Source organism: Miscanthus floridulus, chromosome 2, assembly GCF_019320115.1.
Source record: "Miscanthus floridulus cultivar M001 chromosome 2, ASM1932011v1, whole genome shotgun sequence".
In the NCBI taxonomy this organism is placed as follows: Eukaryota; Viridiplantae; Streptophyta; class Magnoliopsida; order Poales; family Poaceae; genus Miscanthus; species Miscanthus floridulus.
Window position 1 is genome coordinate 44,853,153 of NC_089581.1, and position 23,173 is coordinate 44,876,325.

Genomic DNA, 23,173 nt, shown 5'->3' on the forward strand with positions numbered 1-23,173 from the left:
ATGGGTGAGTTCGATGACTACTGGGCGCGGGCGTACAGAGGCGACTATGGGTCCTGCACTCCAACCCGCAGCGCCTCGTTTCCACCTGGACGGGCGCCTTCACCCTCGGCGCCGCGGCCTACGTCCACCACCGCGCCTCCGCGCTCGCCTCTCACCTCAAGTCCCTACCCACCAGGTGAGCTTCCGCATCCACGCACACGTGCACTTAGAGTTTGTTCCTATTCTCCTGTTCTTGCTTGCGGTTCGGACCATGTTGACACCAGGGATCGCAATTTATCACTAGATACATATGATTGGGCCTAGTCCTGCATGTATGTGCGATTAATGTGATATGTTGAGCTAGTTATGGATGAGATGTGTGTGTTCTTAAACCAGCAATGCAATTGCCATCAAGATGCCTGTGTAAAAGTTCTATGAATTTAGTATATTGACCAGGCCACTAGACTAAATACCTCTTAAACCCGTTATGTTTGGACCAGAAAATTTCTTTGTTGGACATACTCTGTCTAAAACTGCTTTTAGTCTACAATGGATCAAGAGACTTGTCCATTGGAGATATCTTGAGGGGCTGGCCCATGGTACATTATGGACCTTTCCGTTTCTGTAAACTTGACATTGCTGAAAACTCTTAAACACAGACTTGATATGCAACAACTAAATATTCATATCCTGATCTTGTATAACTACCACCAGTCCACTACTTTGTGATCATCCAAAGATAAGGCAACGCCATGGTATATTGTCTTGATACACTTCCCCTAACCATTTTGGTTTGTCAGTGAATTGTTGTTTATGCATAATCGCACTTTTGTGTGAATATATCAAATAAATATACTATGTGCGTGCGTGGCCAAATTTAAACAGACCTAGAAAGTTCAGCATCGATCCTTAATCCCTTTTTGGTACCAAACATGCATATTGGTTTTGAGGGTGCATAATATTTCTGATGGGTCTATTGTGCTTTGTCTGTGCTACTTAATTCTATTTTTGGATGGGAATGTTAGAATAATCTACTGCTTTCTTGTGTGAACACACAATAAGGGGAAGGCGGCGCCGAAAAAGCTCCCTGTTGTGATGCTGTAGGCGCTGCAGGTGCAGGCGCCGAACGGCTCACCTGCAGCACTATAGCCATATGCAGAGGACGGCGCAGAGTCAGCCCTGCTGTGTTATCTAGTTACTATTGCAGCATGTGCGTTGTACTAGGACTAGATGGATAGAGTTGTATAAATAGACTATCACGACAACTCAGTAAAGAGAGTTCAGATTTGCCATCTCCCATACAGGGCTTCGGCCAACGCTGGTGTCTTATACTGTGTGTATGTTCTATTCTTCCTCTTCTTCAACCTCTAGCCATAGTGTGTGGGGACGGACAACGCTTGTTCATGGTCGGCTTAGCTAGTGGGTGCTCGGCAACACTAGTGGGTGCTCGGCAAGACTGGTGAGTGGTCAACTCACCTGAGTCGGTGATCCTATAGGCTAACAAGTGGTATCAGAGCCGTACAAGCGTCGTCGCTAGACTAACCGCTGGCGACGACGGGTGATTCAGAAGTGGGCGACAGCAGTGGCACTACTATGGCTGCCCAGCCACGACCGGAGGTCATTGTTCACATAGTGCGGGAGGTCAGTGGCACCAGTTGGCTGATGCTGACTTGCACCAGCTATGGAGAGTGGTCGGTGACCATGAAGGTCAAGCTCAGAGCCCGACGGCTCTGGAATGCTGTTGACAAGGGCACCGACAATGAGGAAGATGACATGTCAGTGTTGGAGGCTATTTTGGCTACTGTACCGGTGGAGTACAGGGAGCCGTGGGGGCGAAGAGCTCTGCTAATGAGGCGTGGGAGGCTATTGTGGCGATGCGCGTCGGTTCCGACCGCGCAAAGAAGGTGATGGCCCAGCTTCTGAAGCAGGAGTACGCCAACCTCAAGTTTAAGGATAGTGAAACGATGGAGGACTTTTCCCTCCGCCTGTAGATGCTCATCAGCAAGCTAAAGAACCATGACATCACCATCGATGAAGAGGAGGCGGTCTCCAAGTACCTACACTCTGTGCTGGCAAAGTACATCCAGATCGCTCTTTTCATAGAGACGATGCTAGACTTGTCCACCCTCATCATTGAGGATGTGACAGGCCGTCTGTGGGCGGTGGATGAGCGCCTAGAGTAGGCGACAGCAACAAAGGACAGTGGCAAACTGCTGCTGATGGAAGATGAGTGGGCTGCTCGGGGGAACTCTAGGAAGGCAGCCTCCTCCAGCCACGGTGGCGATGGCAAGCGCCGCAGCAAGGCTTCTTCGGAGAACAAGCAGATCGACCCCAATGCCTATTGGCGCTGCGGGAAGATGGGCCATTAGACACAGGAGTGCCTAAATTGCAAGCAGGAGAAGAAGGTTGAGGCTCATCTGGCGCAAGCCGATGATGAGGATGAGGCCACTATCCTGATGGCAACGTTCTGTGCACTGCACGACGTTGAGGCCGAGGAGAAGGAAGAGGTGACGACGGTAGAATGACCTGGGAAGGTCTTGAAGACTGTCAACCTCGAATGAACCACGCACCTAAGTACACCTTAGACGTGTGGGTGTAGACCAGGAGCAGTTGTGGTATCTGGACTCTGGTGCTAGCAACCACATGATGGGCTCTAAGGCATCCTTCTTCGAGCTCAACGACGATGTTACTAGTACGGTGAAGTTTGGTGATGGCTCAATGGTGGCTATCCAAGGGTGCGGCACCATCATCTTTAGGTGCTAGAACGGGGAGCACCGCGCGCTAACAAATGTATATTACATCCCACAGTTGTGTTCTAGCATCATCAGCATTGGTCGGGTGGATGAGTGCGGTAGCGAGGTACTGATCAAGGACAGAGTCCTTAGGATTAGGGACCGGGAGCAGTGACTTCTTGCCAAGGTGAAGAGGTCCCTGAACTAGTTGTATAAGGTAGAGCAGCCAATATGCCTAGCGGTAAGGCACACCGAAGAACCGTGGATGTGGCATGCCCGGTTCGGACATCTCAACTTTGACATGCTTGGTTGGCTGGAGAAGATGGTCCGAGGGCTACCTCACATCAAGCACGGAGGCGAGCTGTGTGACAGCTACCTGGACGGGAAGTAGAGGAGGCTACGATTCCCAAAGGTGACCAAGTATCACGCGAAGGATGCTCTTGAGCTCATCCACGGTGACCTCTGCGAGCCGATCACGCCAGCTACAAACGGTGGTCGGCGGTACTTCCTCCTGCTCATGGATGATTGTAGTCGCTACATGTGCCTATAACTCCTGACAAGCAAGGACAAAGCAGCGGCGGTGATCAAGAAGTTCAAGATGCGCGTGGAGGCCGAGAGTGGCAAGAAGCTTCACGTGCTGAGGACTGATCGCGGCGGTGAATTCACTTCGGTGGAGTTCGCTGCGTACTGCGCGGATCAGGGTGTGGTGCGACACCACACCACGCCATACTCACCACAATAGAATGGCATGGTGGAGAGGCAGAACCAGATGGTGGTCGGCATGGCCCGATCCATGATGAAGGACAAAGGCATGCCTGCAAGGTTCTGGTGGGAGGCGGTGACCACGGCGGTGTTCATCCTCAACCGCGCTCTGACCAAGACCCTGACAGACAAGACACCATTTGAAGCTTGGTATGGGCGCAAACCGAGCGTGTCCTTCCTCCGTACATTCGGCTGCATCGGCCATGTTAGGAAGACGAAGCCGAACCTCACCAAGCTAGAGGATAGGAGCACACCGATGGTGTTCCTGGGCTACGCGGAGCGTACCAAGGCGTACTGGCTCTACGACCCACATGGAGACAAGGTGCTTTGTATCGCGTGATGTCATGTTCGATGAGAAGGTGGCTTGGGACTAGAGCAGTCTGAGCATGGGGGAAGCTGGCGGCTTCACCAGCACCTTCGTCGTCGAGCATCTAGTCATCCACGGTGGTGGAGACGCTAGGGAAGAGGTGCTCGGCACTCTTGGAGGAGTGACGAGCACTCCAGCGGCAGAGCTAAGCACTCCTAGGGCAGTGCCGAACACTTCGAGAGGGATGCCGAGCACTCCTAGAGGGATGCCAAGCACGCCAGGAGTGATGCCGAGAGGTTCTACAGTGGTGGCAACCACACTAGGATGGGTGCCGAGCACTCCCGTGGTAGAGCCAAAAGGTCTTGCAGTGGTGCCAACCACTCCAAGACTGAGGCTGAGCACTCCTATAGTGGTGCCGAGCATTGCAGGAGTAATGATGAGATGTCTAGAAGTAGTGCCGAGTACTGCAACCAGGGTGCCGAGTACTCAAGGTGCTGTGCCGAGCACTCCGGCGGAACAGGGAACTCCATCGATGCCGATCGAGTTCGCCTCACCTCCTGGTGACATCACTAAGTTCGTGGACACCTTCCACGAAGGTGAGGAGGTGTAGTTTCTCAGGCTGGATGACATCATCGGCGGCACAGGGCCCTCAGGCCTGGCGGGTAGGCTGCTCAATGACATAGAGCTGCTGCTCGTCAGCACAGAGGAACCACCCACGTTCGCGCTGGCCGAGCGTGATGGAAACTAGCGACGGGCGATGCTGGAGGAGATGAAGGTGATCGAGGAAAATGAGACATGGCAGCTCATCGATCCACCTCTAGGATGCCGTCCGATCAGCCTAAAGTGGGTGTACAAGGTCAAGTGGGACGAGCCTAGCACCATTGTCAAGCACAAGGCGCGCCTCATCACCCGAGGCTTTGTTCAGCGCAAGGGCATAGACTTCGAGGAAGTCTTTGTGCCGGTAGCGCGCATGGAGTCAGTCTATTTGCTACTAGCTTTAGCAACAGCAAAGGACTGGTGTGTCCATCACTTGGATGTTAAATCGGCCTTCCTCTATGGCGAGCTGGCGGAGACAGTCGTCGTTAGGCAACCTCTAGGTTTTGCCGTTAAGGGAGAGGAGCACAGGGTGCTTCGACTATGCAAGGCGCTCTACGGGTTGCGGCAAGCCCCACGAGCATGGAACGCCAAGCTTGACGCCACGCTGGGTGAGCTTGGGTTTCAGTGGTGCGCAACCGAGCACGTGCTCTACACGCGGCGACGGGGGAAGGAGGAGCTCGTTGTCAGCATGTATGTGGATGACTTAATCGTCACTAGCACGTGCACGGAGGACATCAACGGCTTCAAGCGTGAGATGGCGGCTCATTTTCGAATGAGCGATCTCGGCGCACTCTCCTACTACCTCGGCATCGAGGTAAGATAGGGGAAGGAGGAACTCAAACTCGGTCAGAGCACGTATGCCTCGAAGCTATTGGCCTAAGCCAAAGCCAGAGACTAGAGCCTCGGCCAAAGCCAAAGGCCTCCGCCCCTTTCTCTTACTCCCACTTAGCAAAACCCTTCTAAGTCCCTCGTTTAGCAACGATTTACCTGAAACCTCCGTCGAGGGATCTCGTCCGACAGGCGTGCGTTCGGGGGCCTCCGCCCATCTTAGGCAGAGGCAGACCTCCGCCCATCTTAGGCGGAGACCCCAACCTAAGACGAAGGCCTCCACCCACTTCTCACTCTTGTTAGAAACCGATGTTTCAACAGTGGCGCCCATTGTGCTCGGCACGAATTTTTTTGTAGAGCTAGAAGTTGGAGCCTTCGTCGGCGGGCCTTCTCTAGCCCATCCTTCGCCAATCACCACTGGCCTTCATCGCCGACATTCTCTGGCTAGACCTTCATCAGAGGACCTTCTCCGACCTGCCTTCGTCGGCGCACCTTCTTCGGCTTAGCCTTTGTTGCAACGACTTCATTAGTAGATTGGCAGTGAACCTCAAAGGATGGTAAGAACCTTTGGGCGAAGGTATGAGTGTATGACATACTTACACCTCCGTAAAGACTATCTGAGATCTAAAGAGAAAGAAAAGAAGAAGAATTTTTAGCCGAACTCCTAAAGCCTTCGGCCGCTACTACTTAAAAAAGTTTCTACAAAGATTAGAAGGCTTTCAGAAATAAAAGCAGCACTACCCTCTGATTTCATCTTTGCTCACATTTTTATATTTTGACAACTCCGTACTCTGCTCTTATTTCTATTTTTGCTAATAACTTTGCAAAATCCAGTAAAAAGTTTTATGAGTCTGGATTTCGTAACCAGATCTTCTCATCATATTGATCATACAACTTCCGCTAGCCACTATGATGCCTTTACTCTGTTTATGAAAAGATGTGCAGAATCTATATAAGCCTTCAGAGATTTGGATCACATATATGCTACCTTTGCAACCTTTGCGATCCAACGCATACACCACACCTAAGGTACCAATCTAGTGCGAGAGAATAATTCTTGCCAGTTTTTAATTAATGCCTAGTACTCTTGCTCTTATGATTTATTTTGACGCATTCTTGATCTAACCTTCGCCTCTTAAGGCAAAATTTAAATACCTTGCATACAACTTGTCACCAATGTGACCAAAAATCTTCTCATGGCCTTCGCCACAATCAAAGCATGGCCTAAGTGGCTATACATGCTTGGTACTGACCCGGCTAAACTTAAAACAATTTTCAACTCTTGTCGAATCTCTTTTTCAATAACATGCAGGTCACCAGTACTGTAAGTATCTCTTATCCTCCCTTAGAATATATTTTCATTCGTTATATGCGTGTTTTCACCTCCTCAAGCCAAATCAATCAATACTCTACAGCAGGCAATTCTTCTCGTTAAGTGATCAGCCTTCGTCACATATCTGTCCAACAATTATATGAATCAGTCAATAACCTCCGTCAGTCAGTGGTTCTCATGGAATATTCAACACTTATCAGATAACTCAGTGATCCTCTATGAGTAAGTGAATATTCATCTACAAATGGCCTTCTCCAGTAAGTGGTATTCAACAGCCAACAACCTCCGCTCGTCTTAGGCGGAGGCCAGCCTCCGCCCATCTTAGGCGGAGACTGGTCTTCATTATATGTCAGTGCAGCCTCCGTCATCAGTCAGTGGGCAGCCTTCAATCAGTGCAACCTCCGTCATCAGTTAGTGGGCAGCCTTCGATCAGTGCAGCCTCCGTCATTAGTCAGTGGGCAGCCTTCGATCAGTCAGCAACCTCCGTCATCAGTCAGTGGGCAGCCTTCGATCAGTCAGCAACCTCCGTCATTAGTCAGTGGGCAGCCTTCGATCAGTCAGCAGCCTCCGTCATCGATCAGTGGGTAGCCTTCGATCAGAGCAGCCTCCGTCATCAGTCAATGGGCAGCCTTCGATCAGTCAGCAGCCTCCGTCATCAGTCAGTGGGCAGCCTTCGATCAGTCAATAGCCTCCGTCATCAGTCAGTGGGCAGCCTTCGATCAGTCAGCAGCCTCCGTCATTAGTCAGTGGGCAGCCTTCGATCAGAGCAGCCTCCGTCATCAGTCAGTGGGCAGCCTTCGATCAGTCAGCAGCCTCCGTTATTAGTCAGTGGGTAGCCTTCGATCAGTCAACAGCCTCCGTCATCAGTCAGTGGGCAGCCTTCCATCAGAGCAGCCTCCGTCATCAGTCAGTGGGCAGCCTTAGATCAGTCAGCAACCTCCGTCATCAGTTAGTGGGCAGCCTTCGATCAGTCAGCAGCCTCCGTCATCAGTCAGTGGGCAGCCTTCAATCAGAGCAGCCTCCGTCATCAGTCAGTGGGCAGCCTTCGATCAGTGCAGCCTCCGTCATCAGTCAGTGGGCAGCCTTCGATTAGTGCAGCCTCCGTCATTAGTCAGTGGGCAGCCTTCGATCAGTCAGCAGCCTCTGTCATCAGTCAGTGATCAGCCTTTGATCAGTTAACAACCTTCGTCAGTCTTTGGCCTTCGTCAGTTTGGGCCTTCGATAGTCATGGTCTTCATGAGTTAGTGGACTTCACCTATTATTGGTTTTTAGCAACCTCCATCAGTCATAGGCCTTCGATAGTTAGCAAACTTTGTCAGTCAGTGGCCTTCGTCAGTTAGTTGGTTTCCATTAGCATTACACCTTCGGCAGTGACTAAACCTTTGAGCCCTCTAACGCTAACACTTTCCCTCATTTTTGCAGGTGGCGTTGTTCAATCTCTTCCTTAAAGTATTTATAACATATTAATATGTATCAACCCAATGTTATTTTGTCTAACCTTCGTAAGGAACTGATTACTTATATATTCAATAATAGTTACGTCCATACCCGTGCAGGTCCTCAAATGGCAGCCTTCGCAAGCTATCTAAACTATAACCCTCTCATATAATGCAGAGCTTATCTTTTATTCAAACTTTACCATCATTTTTGCAGGATGCATAATAACTTTACACCTTTTAAATATTTTTGCGCAAATGCTATCATTCTCATCATCACATACATATATTGCGTAAGTACATTGCAATGCATGGCCCGGGCCACCCGGAAGAAGTCCCGAGAATACACGGGCGCCATGACTCTATGCATCAAAATCCTGGAAGAAGTCCTGAAACAACACGGGCACCAGGTCACGAAGCTAAGGCTATCGTGCTGAGACATCAAAATCCTAAAAGAAGTCCTGTAACAACACAGGCACCAAGCCACGAAGCTAAGGCTGTCGTGCTGAGACATCAAATCCTGGAAGAAGTCCTGAACCAACACGGGCACCAGGTCATGGAGCTAAGGCTCTCGTGCTACCTTCACGTATCATATAAATGACTAACCATCTTTTGCAGCTAGTGGGAAAGCCAGTGCCTTTCCAGGTGTCGAAAGACTTGCAAAGCAAGTCGATATTCGACAAAGCTATAATGCCCAACCTAAATCCCTAAAAATGCAGGAGATCAACTCAGTTGCATTTTTACGACTTCTCCGGCCTTCGACATGTGGCATCGGCGTCTATGTAGGCATCGCCTTCGCCAAGCTCTTCGGCATGAGGGGCTCCGCAACCATCTTCGGTAACTTCACCAACATCGCCTCCACCAAAAACACCTTTTGGCCTTCGCCAAGCAGCTTTGCAGGAGGACCTTCGGCAAAACCATGATAACTAGCCTCCGCCAACACGACGGCATGAGGGGCTTCATCGACACCTTCATCGTGTACAACAACATCGCCTCTATCAAACAACTTTTGCAATATGGCTCAAGAACCTCCGTCGACACCTTTGACACCAAGTTCTACAACACCTTCGTCGATGTCTACATCGGCAAACTTGGTTCTAAACACCTACTTCCACTACTACAACTGCGTCGCCTACACCAAGCATCACTAAGGACCTAGTCACGAGCACTAGCCAAGAGGGGCTAGGGAAGCACGCGGACCAGCTTCTCCGGGGCATCAAGTCTTTTTGCCTGGTGCTCGTGAGCAACGGTTTGAAGGCCTCACAACAACCTTCTACCTCGACTACTACGACTACATCGACTACACCAATCACGGCTAAAAACTCGGCCACAAACGCCACCCAAGAGGGGCTAGGGGAGTGCACCAGAGGACCAACCACTCAGGAGCGTGAGGCCTTTTGTCTGGCGCTTGTGAACGAAGATTTATTTGAAGGCCTCCACCCAAAGAAGGATCGAAGACGAAGACCTCCGCCTGAAGAAAAGACGAAGGCCTCCACCCACAGAAGGATCGGAGACGAAGACCTCCGCCTAAAGAAAAGACAAAGGCCTCCACCCAAAGAAGGATCGGAGACGAATTGAAGACCTCCGCCTGAAGAAAAGTCGAAGACCTCCGCCCAAAGAAGGATCAGAGATGAAGACCTCCGCCTGAAGAAAAGTCGAAGGCCTACGGAGGCCAGCTCACCAAGACGATACCAGACTCGGAGGTAAAGACCTCGGAGATGAACACCTGCGAAGGCTTTGGAAGCAAAGGCATGCGCATCATGAAGGCACTAGAGGCGAAGACCCCAGAGATGAAGACCTGGGGAGGCCTCGGAGGCGGAGACCCGCACGCCGAGATGACACCAATGGCGGAAGACCCGAAGGTGAAGACCTCTGCACCGAGAAGAGACACAGACGAAGGCTCATACAATCGGGCCTTGGAGACACACCTACGCGCCAAAAAGACATTAGAAGCAAAGGCCTCAAGGATACAGACCTACGCATCGTGAAGGTCCTAGAAATGAAGACCAGAGCACTGAGCGAAGCCGATGAACCATGCTATAGAAGCAGCAAAAGGAGCCGAAGGCCATAGATGAAGAAATCTGGAAGATAAAGGCACCCAGAGCTGAAAACCTAAGGAATTAGTGCATGTATAGGTTAGAGTCATGCGCGTGCTCTTTTCTCCATGTCCTTTTTCCCACGGGGTTTTTGGGATGGAGTTTTTAGCGAGGCGTGCATGAACGGGTTGCGGAGGGCAATCCTCGCAACCAAGATCTGGGTTGTATAGTGCCTCTTCTTGTATGAACATCTACCAGGTCATGTAGTACCATCCATAACCTAGTAGCTGAGGGGCTACTGTTGGGGGAGCCCATACGGAGTATGGGTCAACTCCCCCTCGAAGAGGCCTGATGAAGGAATAATGGCAGAGGCCTAGCCGACGAAGGCTCTCCCCAAGACGGCGGAGGCCCTGACGGTGGAGGCTTCCCCCCAAGACGGCGGAGGCCCAGCCGGCGGAGGCTCTCCCCAAGACGGCGGAGGCCTAGCCGGCGGAGGCTTCTCTCCAAGACGGCGGAGGCTCTCCCCAAGACAGTGGAGGCCCGGCCGGCGGAGGCTCTCCCCAAGATGGCGAAGGCCTAGCCGGCGAAGGCTCTCACCAAGACGGCGGAGGCCTAGCCGGGGAAGGCTCTCCCCAAGACGGCGGAGGCCCAGCCAGCGGAGGCCTAGCCGACGGAGGCTTCCCCCCAAGACGGCAGAGGCCTAGCCGGCGGAGGCTCTCCCCAAGACGGTGAGGCCTAGCCAGCGGAGGCTCTTCCCAAGACGGTGGAGGCCTAGTACAAGAATGATGGTGGAGTTTCTCCCCGGGATGGTGGAGGCTCTCCCCGGGTCAGCGGAGGCCAAGCGCTGTAATCATAACGAAGGTGTTCCCTAGGGCGGTGGAGGCCCATCAAGAAAGATCAGGTTAGCAAGGCATACGTGAGGATAGTTGATGGGCCTCTAGTGGGCGTCGGCTTAGGCCCAAGATGAAGACATCACGAGACGGTGTGATGAGAACACCCCTGAGGTTAGACACTAGGGTTGGAATATTCCTGGAATGTACCGTAGCAGTTGAGGGACACTGTTGTAAACTCTATAAAGTGGTAGTTGAGCCCTATAAATAGGGAACACTTGTAACTGTGAGGGGGAGGTTGGTGAAGCAATTATGAAACCCTAGTTCTTATGAGTCGGTACTTGATCCTCACTCTCTTCTTCAGGCAAGCCTGAGCCAAAGCCAGAGACTGGAGCCTCGGCCAAAGCCGAAGGCCTCTGCCCCTTTCTCTTACTCCCACTTAGCAAAACCCTTCTAAGTCCCTCGTTTAGCAATGATTTACCTGAAACCTCCGTCGAGGGATCTCGTCCGACAGGCGTGCGTTCGGGGGCCTCCGCCCGTCTTAGGCGGAGGCAGACCTCCGCCCATCTTAGGCGGAGACCCCAACCAAAGACGAAGGCCTCCGCCCACTTCTCACTCTTGTTAGAAACCGATGTTTCAACACTCATGAAGAATCCGGTTCTTCACGACTAGAGCAAACACATCGACATGAAGTTCCACTTCCTCAGGGACTGTGTCGATGGAGGCCAGATCGTCATCGAGTTCGTCGAAACTAGTTGGCAACTCGCGGACATCCTCACCAAGCCGCTCGGACGTCTTCGACTAACGGAGCTGAAGAAGATGATCAGCATGGAGGGGGTACAAGGGATAGCAGTAGGATTAGAGGAAGAATTGTTAGAATAATCTACTACTTCCTTGTGTGAACACACAACAAGGGGAAGGCGACGCCAAAAAGGCTCCCTGTTGTGATATTGTAGCCGTTGTAGGTGCAGACGTCGAACGGCTCACCTGCAGCACTGTAGCTACATGTAGAGGCTGGCGTAGAGCCTTGCTGTGTTATCTAGTTACTGTTGCAGCATGTGCGTTGTACTATGACTAAATGGATAGAGTTGTATAAATAGACTACCATGGCAACTCAGTAAAGAAAGTTCAGATTTGCCATCTCCCATACATGGCTTCGGCCAACGCTGATGTCTTGTACTGTGTGTGTATGCTCTGTTCTCCCTCTTCTTCAACCTCTAGCCATAGTGTGTGGGGACGGACAACGCTTGTTCGTGGTCGGCTTAGCTAGTGGGTGCTCGACAAGACTGGTGAGTGGTCAACTCACCTGAGCCGGTGATCCTGTGGGCTAACAGGGAAGACCATTGGGTGGGGCCCTATTATTAGTTTGAGCGAAATTAAATATGTGTGAGAAAAGAAAGTAACGAAGTCAATGTGGCATAGCAACAGTGCTTGTAAAGGATTAAGACATGGTCAAGTGCTTTACATGTATATGCCTATTAAGCACAAACACTACTAGAAATGTGTTCATCAATGACGATTCAGTCGTGACGCTTACAAATTTCGTCACAGAACAAGCGCCTTCTATGATGAAATTTCCAGCTTCGTCATAAGTAACAAGTGACGGAGCTTTGGCACGAAGAATAATGACGAAAACAAAAGAATTGCCATAAAACAACAAAACTAAATCGTCATAGATCGTTTGGCTCGTGTACCACCTCGAGGACGTGGCGTCGTGGTCCCACCAGCAGGTCCCACCTCGAGGACGTGGCGATGTGGTCCCACCATTGGGTCCCAACCTCGAAGACGTGGCGATGCGGTCCCACTAGCGGGTCTCAGCCTGAGGACGTGGTGGCGAACAAGTGGGGCAGCGTGGCCCACACGGTCCAAGTGGACCTGCATCCTTCTGCCTCCCTTTTTTTGCCAAAAAATAGCGCACGCAGGGAGATTCGAACCCATGACCTGCTGCTAGACATGTTGGTGCGTTACCACTGGAGCACTCGCCGTTTTGTGATAAAGGCATGCATGTTTTTCTATTTGTAAACATATAACATGATAATTGATGATTTTTTTTCTAAAATTTTCTAAAATCATTCTCTATCAATTTGTTTTGTTGGTTTTGTCAATATATACATATGAAAAGTTTGAGCAATTTAAATTTTGAATTTCAAAAAAATGCAACTTCAGACAAGATTTTGGTTCCCCAAATGATTTTAGCTGAAAAAGTGATAAATACCAAAGTTGAATAACTCATCAAGATCTACAACTTTTGTATTGGTCATTTCTACATATGACAAAGTGGTAACGACATTGTTCACAAATGTGACACATCTCTCATAAGGTTTTAGAAACTATATGAGACATGTGTAAGATTAGTGAACAATGTGCACTAAGAATTTGTCAAATGAAGAAATGACCAAAATAAAAGTTGTAGATATTCATGAGTTGAACAACTTTGGTATTCATTGCTTTTTATGTTGAAATCAATTTGGGTCTCAAATTTTGGTTCGAACTTGTCGTTTTTCAAAATTTCAAATTTGAAAGGTTCAAATTTTGTCAAATGACAAGATGACTAAAATAAAAGTTGTAGATATTAATGAGTTGAACAACTTTGGTATTCATCACTTTTTATGTTGAAATCATTTTGGGTCTCAAATTTTGGTTCGAACTTGTTGTTTTTCAAAAATTCCAATTTGAAAGGTTCAAATTTTGTCAAATAACAAGATGACTAAAATAAAAGTTGTAGATATTAATGAGTTGAACAACTTTGGTATTCATCACTTTTTATGTTGAAATCATTTTGGGTCTCAAATTTTGGTTCGAACTTGTCATTTTTTAAAATTTCAAATTTAAAAGATTCAAATTTTGTCAAATGACAAGATGACCAAAATAAAAGTTGTAGATCTTAATGAGTTGAACAACTTTTGTATTCATCACTTTTGCATATGAAATCATTTAGGGTTTGAAAATTTGGTTTGAACTTGTCAAATTTTGAATTTCAAATTTTAAAATGTGTAAAACATTGTCACATCCAAGTTTGATCAAACTTAAATGATGAAGCATGATTTTAGAAATTTTTAGGAAAAAAAATATCACATTTAGAGTTAGTATGAGTGAGAACAACTAGTTACAAAGTTTACCCATAGATTAAAAAGAAAAATCATACTGTTCTAAATGATCCTTACATGATCTTAGTGAACAGTGCGATTTCTTTTTTTAATCCGTGGGTCAACTTTGTAACTAGTTTTTCTTCCTCATACTAACTCCAAATATAATGATTTTTTTCCTAAAATTTTCTAAAATCATTCTCTATCAATTTATTTTGTTGGTTTTGTCAATATATATATATGAAAAGTTTGAGCAATTTAAATTTTGAATTTCAAAAAAATGCAACTTCAGACAAGATTTCGGTTCCCCAAATGATTTCAGCTGAAAAAGTGATAAATACCAAAGTTGAATAACTCATCAAGATCTATAACTTTTGTATTGATCATTTCTTCATATGACAAAGTGGTAACGACATTGTTCACAAATGTGACACATCTCTCATAAGGTTTTAGAAACTATATGAGACATGTGTAAGATTAGTGAAGAATGTGCGCTAAGAATTTGTCAAATGAAGAAATGACCAAAATAAAAGTTGTAGATATTCATGAGTTGAACAACTTTGGTATTCATCGCTTTTTATGTTGAAATCAATTTGGGTCTCAAATTTTGGTTTGAACTTGTCGTTTTTCAAAATTTCAAATTTGAAAGGTTCAAATTTTGTCAAATGACAAGATGACTAAAATAAAAGTTGTAGATATTAATGAGTTGAACAACTTTGGTATTCATCACTTTTTATGTTGAAATCATTTGGGTCTCAAATTTTGGTTCGAACTTGTTGTTTTTCAAAAATTCCAATTTGAAAGGTTCAAATTTTGTCAAATAACAAGATGACTAAAATAAAAGTTGTAGATATTAATGAGTTGAACAACTTTGGTATTCATCACTTTTTATGTTGAAATCATTTTGGGTCTCAAATTTTGGTTTGAACTTGTCATTTTTTAAAATTTCAAATTTGAAAGGTTCAAATTTTGTCAAATGACAAGATGACCAAAATAAAAGTTGTAGATCTTCATGACCTCTATAACTTTGATGTTTATCAAATTTTCATTTGAGATCATTTGGTGTCTCAAAATTATTGTATATATAAATATATCTATTTGAGGTCATTTGAAAGGTTCAATTTTGCAATTTTAAACTGTTGTAGTTGTTTTAGTTATTGTATATGTAAATATATTTATAAAAAAATAATTATAAAATTTTGTATTGTATTATTTATTATTTACATGTGAATAATTTTTTTCCCGTTTACAGCTCTGGGCAATATTTTAGGACCAAAATATCTATTTCGCCTTTAGCCTGATACTTGAGATCGGCCCAATACATCTGCAGGCCCAGCTGGAACCTTCCTCACCGTGAGCCGTTGATCTAGATCCAATGGTTGACATCTGACATGCCTCTCACGAACCCTAGTATATAGCCGGAGAGGACGCACATCTGCGCAGCCCTCTTGCCCGAGGAGGAGGTGGCCAACGCGGCTTTGCCGACGGCCGCGCGGAAGTTGCGGCTCTACATCGTGTTCTACTCGATGTACGGGCATGTGGAGTCCCTGGCGCGGCGCGCGGCGGCTGGTGCCGGCGCGGTGGACGGCCTGGAGGCTGTGCTGCGGCGGGGCCCCGAGACGCTCCCGCCGGAGGTGCTGGAGAAGATGCAGGCGCCGCCCAAGGACCCCGCGGTCCCCGTCATTGCGTCGGCCACCGAGCTGCAGGAGGCCGACGGGGTGTTGTTTGGCTTCCCGACGAGGTACGGCGCCATGGCCGCTCAAATGAAGGCCTTCTTCGACTCCACCGGCTCGCTCTGGGAGGCGCAGAAGCTCGCTGGGAAGCCCGCCGGGTTCTTCGTCAGCACCGGAACGCAGGGCGGGGGCCAGGAGACCACGGCGTAAGAATTGAACACTCTTTATTACTCTTTCAGGTTTCTTTTATTTAATACCCGTTACATGCTCTTGAAGGAAGAATCGAACACTTGCTATTCCATCGATAGGTCGTTTCTTAAAACTGAAAACAGGCCATACTTCTTGAGATTAATTACTATACTTTGTTGCTATAAAAGTGTTTAACTGAACCTCCAGTACAGGTCTATGACTTCTTTTCCTTCTGTTTTACTCAGGGTTAAGCAAGCCTACAATAGTATAATCCTGATTCGTTAACTGGCTGAAGGATTTGTGATGTTTTCACTGCCTGATGGTTTAGGCTCCATGTGTGAGATAATCAAGTCATGGATTAGTTTAGCACCTCACTCATTTTTCTGCTTTTGTTTGAAGTTGTTTGTGTTCCTTCACCCCAATTATTAGAATACCTGTTTTTATTGTATGTTTGATAATTTGCACTTCCACTCCATCCTCCGTTGTAGTTAATTCAGTGAATGCGAGTTTACAACTAGGAAATGTTATTAAATAGTATAATAATATACACTGTGGCGACCAACAATGTGGTAAGCTACATAGAAACACTGCGATTAAAATTATATATTGCCAGTCAAAGTTCTAGGATATGCTGGCAAATTTTTAAAACTTTCATATCACACTGAGCCAGCAAAGAGCTTGCTGACCAACTTAAGAAAAAAATTTACAAAGCACTAGAAGGACTACTCCATGATTGAAGAAAATCCCAATTAAAATGGTGTAATATGCTGGTTTAAACATCTGCAGTACCATTTCCAAGCAGTAAATATCAATTGTGCTACCTGGTTTATATATCAATTGACACGGACATATCATGATTTGCATTTTGACTTTTATTTACGTGAATGAATATGGAATTTGATGTTATTCTAATTATTGCATTATGTGTGGAGCTCTATGGTTTTTAATATGAAGACGGCTAACTAGAACTTTTTAACAGAAATGTTTTGCTCTAATTTTCTGGTAAACATCGTAGCAACAGAGAAAGCTGAGTTCAGGACCTCAGCTCAGCCAAGTCCGTCGGCACCAGTATTGCATAAAGTGAACAGGTAAGTAGCTAATCGGCTAGCCTGTATCTTCTTTGTTTAGTTGCAGCAGATTGCGTTTTGTTTAGGCCAATCATCTTGGTTTTTTCAGCTAATCAGTTCAATTTTTTATGCAATACAAAAAATTGTATGAAACCTGAACATATGTGCAGATGACAATTTTGATAGCTAAATAAATATTGAAACTAATCTTTACTTTGTGCTACACACATATCATTCAGTTCTTAATTGATTGGAATTTCTTCTGTTGATTTGTAGTGTGGCATTAGTTAATGGGACTGTACTGCTAGCTTAGTTCTGTTCGGCTGAAGAGGGGATAGTAACTGTTCGTCCAAATCCAGTCAGTTTCACAAATCCTGAAATCCATAAAGAGGGTGCACGTACTTACTAATTTACAAAGGGGAATTTAAACATGCATGTCATTATTTTTTTCCAAGTTTATGTTGCTCCATTGGCATATGGCTAGCCAGGATGAAAATATTAGTGTTGTGCTGTGTCCATTAATAAGCAAGCTTATTGGAGTTTCTTTTTCTTAAAAAGAATCGTATCCAGTGGCTGGCTGAAGTCTAATTCACGGGTGTTCTTGGATTCAGAAGCAGGCAAGCACATGCTGTTGTTCTCTACAAGTACATGCCCAACAAAAGCTTGGATGATCCACCCGTTATACTAAAGCTCATCCTACCCTTTCTTGGAGATTGTGCCGTACAAGGTCTCGAATACCTCCACGAATGAGTCTCTACCAGTATATAATGCACCGGTCGGAGATCGCTTTCTTGCTGCGTAAAGCTCCCATTCATTCATCATATGGAAATCCTGGATAAAAGTATTCGCTTGCTGCTAACCTACTCTTCTTTGATTGGTTGGTGACGGCGAAAATGCTGACCTCTTGCTGCATGAACTCAGATCAATGCATTCTAACTAGGATTCCTGTGGTCCTAATTAGCGGTGTTAGATAATTTGACTGTTGATTGCATACGAAGTTTTATCATAAAAAAGACTTGCAAGGTTTGTTAGGAGGGTGGGGTTGGTATGCTTTTGTGAGATAGATGTCTTTGTCAAATAGGTGCGATTGTTGATTTGCATTAGAACGACAAATCCAGACAATTTTAATTTGTTGAATGCAGGTGCTGAATGTAACTTTGAGGATGACTCTGTTACCTGTATTCCTGCAATGTCATGAATCATGATCCTAATGTCAGTAGAGTTTTCAAAGTAGACCATTTCAGATGACTTGGCTTTCTTTATTTATGAGCAGATTGTGCTTGATGCAGGTGGTCACTTTCTGAGGAAACTTTTGCTGGATGGCAGGAGATTCCCAAAAAATGCATCCCGATCTACAGCAGTTTCTTTGGGTATGAGTTCTCTCTCAAGTTGTGTTGCTTATAATTTGGCTTTGAAGTTCTCAAAAAATGTGGTTTCTTGATTTCAGTTAATCTATGGAACCAGTGCCATCCTCTAAATCATCATCATCAAATGAAAGCGAGCTTCGGGAGCAACTAGCAACTGAAGCTACGATTGCTGTACAAGGTGAAATCGATGAACTCAGGAAGAGAAGTGAAGAAGCTGAGGAAAAGCTGGCGAGGACACAAAAGGAGATGGAGGAGTACAAGAAGTTGACAGAGATAAACAACAAGGCAATGGAGGAGAACAATGCGCTGCTCAAGCGTATCTTGGCCATCAACAATGCTTCTTCGACATGAGCGCTGCTCGTAGCTGCTGGTTCATTAAGCAAGGGGTTTGCTGGTGATTTTGTTTATGTAGTAACTTATATTGCTGGTGGTTGGCAACTTTTTATTATTTCCTGTGATAATGTGAACTGAGATGAAACTAGTAGTTCAAATGTGATGTCTAGTGAGTTATGTGAACCGAGTTTAGAATTGTTGATTAAGTTGTTGGTCATTGGAATACTGGATCTGTTAATTTATGGAAGCTTTTGGTCATTCCAGTATTATTTGCATTCTGTAATGAAATCAGCATGTGCACTTGTGATGAATTATCTGACCTTTCTGTGACGATTTGGTAATTGATTCTGTGACGAATTTTTATTTACTTCAGTGACGAAAATGAGAACCTATCACAGCAAACCTTGTGGCCCAATAAAAAGTAGACACATGGACCATCCACATCACTGGCCACGTCAGCTGCCACGTGGTCGGACACGTCACCTGCAATGTGGACGCGCCACATGGACAAGACACGTCAGCTGCCAGCGTGGCAGACGTCATCTGGCCGCCTAACAGACGACAAGTCATGACGAAAAAGGGGCTATATCAATGACGAAAATAGATCATCATAGAAAGAATACACTTCTATGACGACGGCCATTTCGTCATAGAACAAATGCACATCTATGACGAAAATAGACGTTTCGTCACGGTAGGTAAAATATGACGCGCATTCAATGACGAATACCATATCGTCACAAATTCGTCATAAAATAATATATGTGACGATTTTGGAGTCTTCAGTGACGAAAGAAGAGCATCATTGATGTACACATCCCTAGTAGTGAAAATGTCTCATTATGTGCTCTGTGGCCCTTGAGGGATAGAGAATTATGAAGATCTACTACATACTTTTTTCTGCGAGTAAGCTGCTACATAAATTTAATCAACAGTTGCCATTCCAAATCACTTTTTATTTTGGATTTTGATCCCTGCAAGGCTGCAATTGACTATATGAATATGGTGGTCTATGTAGTGCAGCACCCTCCTAAGTTCATAAAAAATCTTGACATGATAGATGTACGGTGTACTCCCCAACATGTAATTCCATCTCAGATGTGGACAACAACACACTGAATTTGTAAATCACCATTCCCTCAGGGTCACCCTGCCCTGGGAACTCAAAAGAAAGGGCAATAGAACTTGCTCTCCCTGCAATGCATAGCGAAAAATGGGCCACAAGCCCACCTCAATGTCAAAGGGGAGCTACCAATGTGTTTTATGCGGCTTATGCAATACTAGCTTCGCCAGCTCTGGCTGTGTCTCCTTCCATGACCTCACTTGATTGCCCAAAAATCAGTGGTGGATGCAAGATAGAAATTTATGGGTGGGGTGCCACCTCTCCCTCCTGCCCCTCCTCTTCGTTAAAGCACCAGCTGGTAGCCACACGTCCCCCCTCCTTTTATAGTGTGTAGTCTGTACGATGTCCACTTCTGTGGATTTTGAAAATAGATGATTAGATTCTGTTGATGTGTGTGCATATCACACTTTCTGAGGCGCACTACTTTGTGGGACACCACTTCTATAGCAAATGCTCTTTGTGGACTTGGAAGCAGCGATGGGCTGAACCTTTCTGCTTGGGTCGATACTACACCTCCACAGGCTGTAGAAGGTACATAATTGCATGGAGTATGCGACATCCTTGGCGAGGATGTGCTAGCTGATGATCTTTGTTGGGCCGAACACTAGGGCAGCCCAGTCACTACTGCAATCAGCCTTAGGATTGCCAGATCAGTCATCGAATTTGTTGGATTCCAATCATGATAGTAGTATCACAGTGCACTTAGGCCTCGGTGGGGATCAAGGAAAGAAGACCAAGTCTAACTCATGGATCCCACTAAACTGAGGATCTATTCACCATGATTATCTAAATGCATATTCATATTCATTGCCTCTTGCATGCTCATGCAAATTGCCAGAGAGGAATGTTGATCACCAGCTAGACTAGGTTTTGGCCATGTCCTTCAGCAAATTTCACGATTGGGTGGTTTCCAACAATTTTTACCTATATGTTGAGGAAGGCAACAGCGATGGGCTTTATTCCAAGTTAACGATGTCCAGTGAGTGCTTTGGTAGTGCGCTGTCTAGTATGCGTCATGTTTGTCCACATTGCCAGCCTGCTCTAGATTAACCCCCAAAGGTCCATTTATACATAGTAGTCCATAACACACTGCCGAACCATAGTGTTTATCCTGAAACAAGCAGATCTCTTCCACATTGTGTAGTGACCATTTATTGTCATTGCGACAGACAGTGAGGTAGGTGGCAAAGGTGAGTAATCATTCTAAGTGAACTATGACGACATTATTTTCCAGTGTGTGTTTGTTGGTCCTCTGTGTACTTACCAGCTAGCAAGGCGCATCTGTGTCGTGCAGCATGTAAACTAAAACTAACAGAAGTACTCCCCGTAACAATAACAACCAAACATATCACATTTACCGATAGGTTTGCCTTTTAAAAATACCTCCTCAATGTATGCCGCTCCAGTTATTGGAATTGAGGCACACATGTGGAATGTGAGAGGTAAACTACCATTCAAAGCGAATAGCTCCAAGTGAGCCCTAACAGTGTTCTGTCCGGTGTGCGCCACAGGTCTGTGTCTGCTGAATTCATACTGGGCAGCAAGAGGCTGTCTTTATACAGTAAGTAGTATTCATTAGTACATTTCTGCATTATACTATGCAGGCTGCAAACAACTACCTCTGCCTCTGTCCACAGATTTAAGCATTTGCAGTGTTTAAAATTTCTCCACAAATGTAAGCACTTGTTGCCTAATCGAACACTCCCCTCCCTCATCATTTAATTAATGTTTGCCATTTGAGGCATTGGTTATCTGTGAGGAAGGTGTTGATCACTTGATTGAGGCCTGGGGTATCGTGGTCATTTCCTCTCCTTAATCTGTCCTAAAAATCCTAAAAATGCTTACATTTATGGATGGAAGAAGTATCATCAGGCTTTGCTTTATGATGACTGCCAACCACCAATTATATTTATCGGCATCTAACAAAACTTGTTCATTATGTGTTGCATTGAGGCGCACACTGAAAAAGTTGAAGGAGATGATCTGTCAACAATTACAGTGGCATATTTGACTACTAAATATTAAATGCTGTGTAGGCTATTAAAAGAATGATCTTTAAGTCTAGGAAGAAATGAAGAAACCATGCCCGTTTTTAGTTTCCTCCTTTATTAATGCAGCTGAAGCAAAAATGACTTTCAACTGGATAGAAGGGATCAAGGGAGTAGATATTTGTCTTGTGTCAGTCCCTGAGTTGCACATTGATTTGAAAATCACAAGGAGAGTCATGCAAAACCACCCAGAACTGTTGTTTAGTATAGGTCAATTGCAAACTTGACCATGATTCTTTCTTGCAGTGCTGGCTGAATTACTGAAGTTTGGGAGCTTCCTATTTTGAACACTTTTCGAACCATATATGATATCGCTGGGCTCTTTGGTACTGTTCAATCATATATATATTGCATGGTTTTTACAGAATCTTCTAAATTTTCACCAGTAGCATATCTATAAATTTTGCATGGTTTTTACAGAATCTTCTACCATGGAGTCTTAGGTTTTGGGACTCAAATGTTTTTTCATTGATCTGAATTTGCTAAGATTTTGTGGTCCATCTTTTTCATTCTTAGTTTCTTATGGAATGAGTCATTTGCCATTCTTTATTTTCAACTGTTCTAGTGTTATCCTTAGCATTTGAGATGCATGAATTGTTTTTTTCCTCATTGTGAAGGAATGGTATATTTTCTTATAAAATCCCTCTTGGTGGTATGTCTGTATCTATGGAATCCCATTTATTAACATTCGGTTCTTTTCCTTGCCCAATACAAGTTGATTGACATATGAAACCATTTATCTCAGCTGGCAAGACATGACATTGGTGCTTGATCAAAAGCGCTGGAAGAAAATTCTCGAGAAGAAGCAACAGCAAGCTTAAGGTGAGCCGATTTCTCCTGTCATATTAGCGTTAGTTGATGCACCTGCTCGCACTTATGTTTAAGTCAGTGGGGTACACTTTTTATCAGATAATGACAGTCGATACAAATCATGTCATGTTTTAACATGTTTCTGTTTCCTCTTGTGTGTTATTGTACTTTCCAACTCCTTGGGACAGTTGACTGAGCTTGTGTCAAGTCATCAATTGTGGTGCAGAAAGTTTAAGAGCTCTCTCTCCCTCTTTGTATTGGTTGAGGTTCTACTTTTTGGTCCCTTGTGTGGTGTTAAATAAAAAAATTGTTGTGTTTGCTCCAGCTCAAATCCTCAGACGACGTTCCGATTTCAGGATGATTTGTCCATCCGTAGAATCTCTATGATCTTTTTCAACATGCGATGTGTTATCCAGCATCTGCTGCATTGGGCCGATTGTGTACTCCAAATAAATTCTACCGTTTTTTTTTTATATAATAATTGCCGTTGCCGATCCTCTGGTAGTAACACATAAATAAAGATACAGAATTAAAGAAAACAACGTCATCTGGCTGTACATTCCTTCTAGTTTATGGAACTGGCGACGAGAACAAGAAACCATCATCACACGAGAACAAGAAGCCATCATCAGGGCGT

General features: G+C 45.5%; 1 protein-coding gene and 1 pseudogene across 4 annotated transcripts; both read left to right on the top strand.

Annotated features, from left to right (window-relative positions):
- Positions 1-22,579, top strand: LOC136538656 (uncharacterized; annotated as a pseudogene).
- LOC136522974 (probable NAD(P)H dehydrogenase (quinone) FQR1-like 2) lies at positions 15,383-18,821 on the top strand. Of its 4 annotated transcripts, XR_010776034.1 has the most exons (5): positions 15,383-15,805; positions 17,467-17,582; positions 17,998-18,067; positions 18,145-18,225; positions 18,303-18,359. XR_010776034.1 is itself a non-coding variant. In XM_066516761.1 (4 exons), exons 1-4 carry the CDS (start codon positions 15,453-15,455, stop codon positions 18,371-18,373), a joined length of 621 nt encoding a protein of 206 aa, XP_066372858.1. In that variant the 5' UTR covers positions 15,383-15,452; the 3' UTR covers positions 18,374-18,821. The 4 variants fall into 4 exon arrangements, 3 of the variants coding, with proteins under 3 accessions (XP_066372858.1, XP_066372863.1, XP_066372872.1); XM_066516761.1 differs by lacking the exon at positions 17,998-18,067 and having other exon boundaries at positions 18,303-18,821; XM_066516766.1 differs by lacking the exons at positions 17,467-17,582; positions 17,998-18,067 and having other exon boundaries at positions 18,303-18,821.
- Positions 22,580-23,173: the final 594 nt, after the last annotated feature.